This window comes from Crocuta crocuta, unplaced genomic scaffold (assembly GCF_008692635.1).
Source record: "Crocuta crocuta isolate KB4526 unplaced genomic scaffold, BGI_CrCroc_1.0 scaffold119, whole genome shotgun sequence".
Lineage (NCBI taxonomy): Eukaryota > Metazoa > Chordata > Mammalia > Carnivora > Hyaenidae > Crocuta > Crocuta crocuta.
In genome coordinates this window covers 10,147,580-10,152,894 of record NW_027551562.1, presented here as the reverse complement: position 1 = coordinate 10,152,894, position 5,315 = coordinate 10,147,580, and the positions used below count along the sequence as shown (strand labels likewise).

The following is a 5,315-nucleotide window of genomic DNA, read 5'->3' as shown; positions in this document are numbered from 1 at the left end:
GGGGGGGGGGGGGGGCACAGGCTGGTGAAGGAGGCGCACCCTCAAGGCACCGGCACCTGAGGTCACAGGCAGCCCACCTGTCCTGGAACCAGGCCGCCCCACCCGCCACTGCCTCCCAAGGAAGTCCCCGTGATGGGAGAGGGTGCAGCTGGTGGGGGTGCTGCCTCTGCCTCCTGCTGCCTCCCCTTCCTGGGCAGGATCCATATGGTGTTCCCAGAGAGCCACACTGCGTCCAGCAACACCTCCTCTGCCTTCCTGGGACAGCTGGGGACGCCTGCGCCCTGCAACTGGCCCAAGCAGGGCTCGAGGCCCCTCCCCCATCGCCAGTCAAGGGGAGAACCCGCTGAAAGCTCCCCCTGCACTTCCGTCTTCGGGGATTTGGGGGTAGGGGTCTGAATGGGATTGTTCTAAGATCCCACACATGTAAGTGGAAGTTTCTCGATGAGCAAATCTTCGATTCCCTGATTGTTACTGCTCAGACCCCAGTATTCTCTGTCCAAAGAGCTGCGGTGCCCAGGGGGCTCCTCGGAACCCTGCCCCGTTCCCTGCCCCAGGCCTGACGGCTCTGCGGGGAGGCCCGGGCCGAGGGCTGGCTGGGGTGGGAAGGAAGGTTCTGGAGCCGGAGCGCACAGCTGGGAGGCTGACGTGAGCAGTGACTGTCTCAGGGCTTCCGGCTCCGCCAGATCCTTATTTGGAGGCGGTTCCGCTGGAGCGGGGCAGTGACTGGCACATTCCCGAGCTATTCAGAGACACCCTTCCCTTCCTGGCTATTTTTAGGCCCCGAAACAAGTACTTGGGGAGCCCGCTGCTCCCCGCACCTCATGAGGTTGCAGGGCCACAGACTGCTGGCCTTGGAAGGAGTCTGTCACCCGGTCCTGCTGCCACGGTGCCAGAGGGGAAACCGAGGCCCAGAGGGGCGAGGCTTGTCCACGGTCAAGGCCTTCTGCCCCTGGTCGGCCCACCTTTGGGCCCCTCTGTGGACTATTTGGAGCCGACCTGGCCAGGGCCATGGGACAGCCCTGTGGAGACAGGTGCACCTCTACAGGAGGCCTGAGGACTCTCCTGGTCACTGGCAGTAGGGGACAGATGGGTGACCCCTCCCGGCCCTGACCAGTGTGCCAGCCTTTCCTTACAGGGCCTCGGCGTCCGCCCCAGGGCCTGGGGGGGAACACTCCTCAGAACGAGCCCAGATACCTGCAGGCGTCTGGGGGGGATGATAGCGACCGACCCCAGAATTTACATCTGTTAGAAAGGGCGGCCTGGTAACCTCCCAGGGCAGCGGGATGGCCAGCAGAGGGGGGGAGGTGGTGGTGGCCATTTCCAGACTTTTTAGGTGCGCTACTAGCTGCCTTGTCATCCCAGGGACATAGCCTGGTCCCATGTTCCCCAGACATAGCCTGGAGACTTTAGGGGGAGCTGGGGGGGCATGTGGAGCAGGGCCAGGAAAGGCACTCCCAGCTGGTGGAAGGTTCTGGAACAAGTCCCCGGGCATGAGGCACACTGTGGATTTGCTCGTCTGTGGAGGCAAGCCTGTGGGGGGACACAGGTGATGGGAACCTAGAGGTGGGTCCTTCCTCTTGGCTGAGGCCAGGGGGAGCCAGAGGGCGTTGCTGGGCAGCCCACATGGCAGTGAGAGGGTGGTCTAGGGAGGGAGGGAGGGAGGGGTGAGAACTGAGAACAGGGTCTGCTGACGGGCACACGCACCTCCTACACTGCAGCAGGAGGCTAGACTGGAAGAGGGACTTCCAGATGGTGGCAGCTTGCTGCTGGTGGGGGCCAGTGGTGGGCTGGAGGGGCAGCGGGGGGTGTGTGTGAAGGCTTTTCCAGGGAGGGTCTCCACCTGCGCAGAGGTGAGGCCTCTCCACCAGGGGAGCAGGGACTGCTTGGCCTTCTCTCCCCTCCTGGCCCGGCCCTGCTGGCCTTGGGGACAGGAGGAAGTGGGGTGAGGAGGACCTGGTGTCAGGAGTGTGACCTGGGGGATGCTGCCTCCGGCCCCCCCGGCCCCCCCGGGGACTCAGGCTCTGGTCTTTGTCCTCAGGCAGCCTCCTTCCTTTCCTTGTGTCCCTCCATCTGCCAGATGCCCCCCCCGCCTGGCACCACCAGCCACGCAGATGATCGCCGGCGTCAAAACCCCCGCCAGCACCGCCAGCACCGCCAGCATCGGCTGCGCGTACTCCCGCCCCTCACGGTGACCACCGCCATCCTGGGCGCCACCCCAGGCCACGCTGGCACTGCTGGTGGCGGGAGAAAGGGGGCAGAGGAGGTATTGGGGTGCTGGGGTGGGGGCACTTGTACAGAGGCGCCCAGACAGTGAAGAAAACACAAGGTCCAGGAAGTTCTCTCTGGTGGCCCGGCCACCTCTGAGAGGAGTGGCTCCAGGCTGAGGGAACAGCTGAGGGAACACCGGCTGCCGCTGGGTGACGTCCTCACTGAGGGCAGGGCCCAGGGACTAGGACCGGGGAGCTGGGCTCGCCCCCTGCTGTCCGGACCCCGCCCCGTCCAGCTGTAAGAGTCTAGCAGTTTCCCTGTAGGAGGTGACAGAGGCAGACCCACGCAAGGCCCAGGGGTTTCCATGAGTCTGGGGGGAATGTCCCTGGGGGGCTTCTTGCACCGAGGCTCAGGGAGAGGACAGCCATTTCTGTGACCAGTGACCGTGCCATGTGGCCGCGCAGCACCGAGCAGCGGTGAGCGTGGGGCCCGGGGCAGTACAGGGAGCGTGGCCTCTCCTGGAAAGATACGGCCTTCCGGGGGGGCTGGGATGGGGGCACCCGAGTCTGCTGACCCCGAGCCCCTGAGTTACTCGCATCACGTGCAGGGGGTGTGTGGCCTGTGTCGTCTTGGTTTGCTATTTTTCCAGCTTTGCTGTTGCACAAGTGAGCAGCACAGGGGAGGGCAGGTCACTGGCAGGACCCTGACGGCGAGCCCTCTGCTCCGCGCTGCCTCCCCCAGGAGTGGGGTACGGGGCTCAGGACTTTCTGTACAGGATCCCCCCTTCCTGGGGGCCTCTGGCTTCCTTCCGGATCAGCTGAGAGATGAGGAAAGCAGCACAGATTCACCCCCCCCACCCCTCACCCCCCCCGCAAGGCCAGACGGGCTCGGAGTCGGAGGCTTCTCTGTGTCGGGAGAGCTTGTGCAGCACACGGGTAAGATGTCATCAAGTGTCCTGGGAGGGCCGTGCTCCAATGTGCCTGTGTCCATCCCGTGTGTGTCCCGTGTGTATCCTGTGTGTGTCCCGCGTGCATCCAGTGTCCATCCGTGTGCATTCTGTGTGCATCCCATGTGCCTCCAGTGTCCATCCAGTGTGTGTCCCGCGTGCATCCAGTGTGCATCTTGTGTGCATCCTGTGTACATCAGGTGTGCAAATCAGTGGAAATCAACCTTAACAAGCCTCAGATGGAGGTTTGGCTGTCAAATCTCGCCAAACAAAGTCGGCGTTTTGAAGCGTTCAGACTGTGGCTGAGAGGCTGGTTCCTTTGGGTCTGTGTGCCTGTGCTGTCCCCTCCCACTCTGCACTCCCAATGGGCACGTGTGGTCACTCGGTCCCCAGCCCCTGGCAGCCATGCTGGTCATCACTGGTTCCCTTCCACCCTCAGTCACTCGTGGTTGTGCCCTGAGGGGTCGTGACAAGCGGTGGGCGGGGCGCCTCCCGCTTTTCAGGGGTTTTGGTGTTGTTTTCATCTTGACTGACATGGTTCAGGGGCCACGATCGGGGGTGCTGGGACTTGCAGGCCACCTGCACGCCCCTTCTTTGGGCCAGTGGCCTCTGTCTACTGCCTCTGGGAGTCCATCGGGGTCTGGGGCCCTGCGCCAGGGTAGGAAGCGCAGCCTGGTTGGGGGAGCCTGGCTCAGCCCCCTTCCCAGCCTCGCACCTGCCAGCCTGCTCCCTGAGGAGGCTCAGGCTGCCCCCTGCTGGAAGCACAGAGGAGAGGCAGAACCCGGCATTTCCGCTAGAGGGACAAGCATCAAATTCATGCTCAGAAACCTGGGCAGGCTGTGTGCCACGGGCCTAGGGGGAGGTGGCAGAGGGCAGGGCCGGATGGAGAAGGGGGCACAGCTGTGGGTGTGTCCACACTTGTCCCTCACGCCTGCCCCAGGACAAAGGGGGAGGTTCATGGGACACAGGTGATGCAGAGGGCGGCGTTCCTGGAGGAGACAGTGGGCACACCAAGGCCAGATGGAAGGGGGGCGCCCACACCCAAGGCTCCTTCCCTCCCACCACATCCTCTGCCCCTGCGTTTCTCTGCTGTCTTGGATTGTCCCTCCAGCAGTGACTCAGGGTGCGGGGAAGTCACATGCCAACTCCTGTAGGTCTAAAAGTCTGTGTGTGGGGGAGCACAGGAGCCCAGCATCCGAGGGTCCTCCCTTGCGGCACCCCTGGGGACCACGTGACTGCTGGCCTGGGGACCGGGGCCCACACAGTGCGCTCCTGACACCCAGGAAGGGCCCAAGGTAGGGGTGGAGCGGTTGTGACCACCAGGCCTCCCCCACCCTTCCAACCCGGGTGGAAGCTGCCGGACCCGGCTTTGTGCTGCACGGAGAAAGGCCACACAGACAGGATGTGGGTTTTTAATTCTTTTTATTGAAGAAAAGAAAAGGAGAGAAAAAATAGATTCCCCACCCCTGCTTCTTCCCGGAGTGGGCTCCTAGTCCTGCCCTGGGGTCAGCACAGGTGGGAGAGAGGGCTGTGCTCTCCACCNGGCAGGTGTCCTGGGGATGCTGGCCACTCCGCCGGCCACTGTCCGCGGCTGCCCGCCCGCCTGCCCACCGTCGCTGGGCTCAAGGAGGGCAGAGTCTGAGGCACCTTCTGGCCTCTGGAGCCCTGTGCCCACCCGGGCCGCCGGCGCCTCCTGTCCCCTCTGGCTCTGGTCCCAGCACTGCGGGCCTCCGCCTGGCCGCCGTCTGAGCGCCCTGAGGCCGGGGCGCGGGCCTGGCCCGCAGCCGGAGAGCGNTCCTCGGGGCCCGGTGCGTGGCCGCCGCCCACCCACTCAGACCTCGGTTTGGAGGTCGATGATGTCCTGGCCCACCAGCGGTATCGTGGCGCCCGACTTCTCCCACTCCACGCTCCGCAGCTCCAGCGGCGAGGGTGGCAGCGGCTCCAGCTCCTTCTTCACCCACGCGGGCGTCCCGTGGGCTTTCCGAAGGCTCTCCCAGGGCCGCTTGTTAGGTGTCTGCTGCTTTTCTGGCTGCTGGCCGGCGGGCGGTGGAGGGGCGCGGGGGGCCAAGAGGGAGGCCGCGGAGCAAGAGCGGATGAGGAGGGGAGGAGAGGATGCAGACAGAATCAGACAGAGAGGAGGGGGCCCAGAGGGCTCAAGGGC

General features: G+C 64.7%; 1 protein-coding gene across 1 annotated transcript in view; it reads right to left on the bottom strand.

Moving 5' to 3' along the window:
- Positions 1-4,955: 4,955 nt before the first annotated feature.
- Positions 4,956-5,315, bottom strand: part of LOC144219906 (adhesion G protein-coupled receptor B1-like) — a 6,755-nt gene continuing 6,395 nt past the window's right edge. The window contains 1 exon segment of the mRNA XM_077750023.1: positions 4,956-5,183. Coding sequence (XP_077606149.1) covers positions 4,986-5,183 — 198 coding nt within the window. The 3' untranslated portion in view covers positions 4,956-4,985.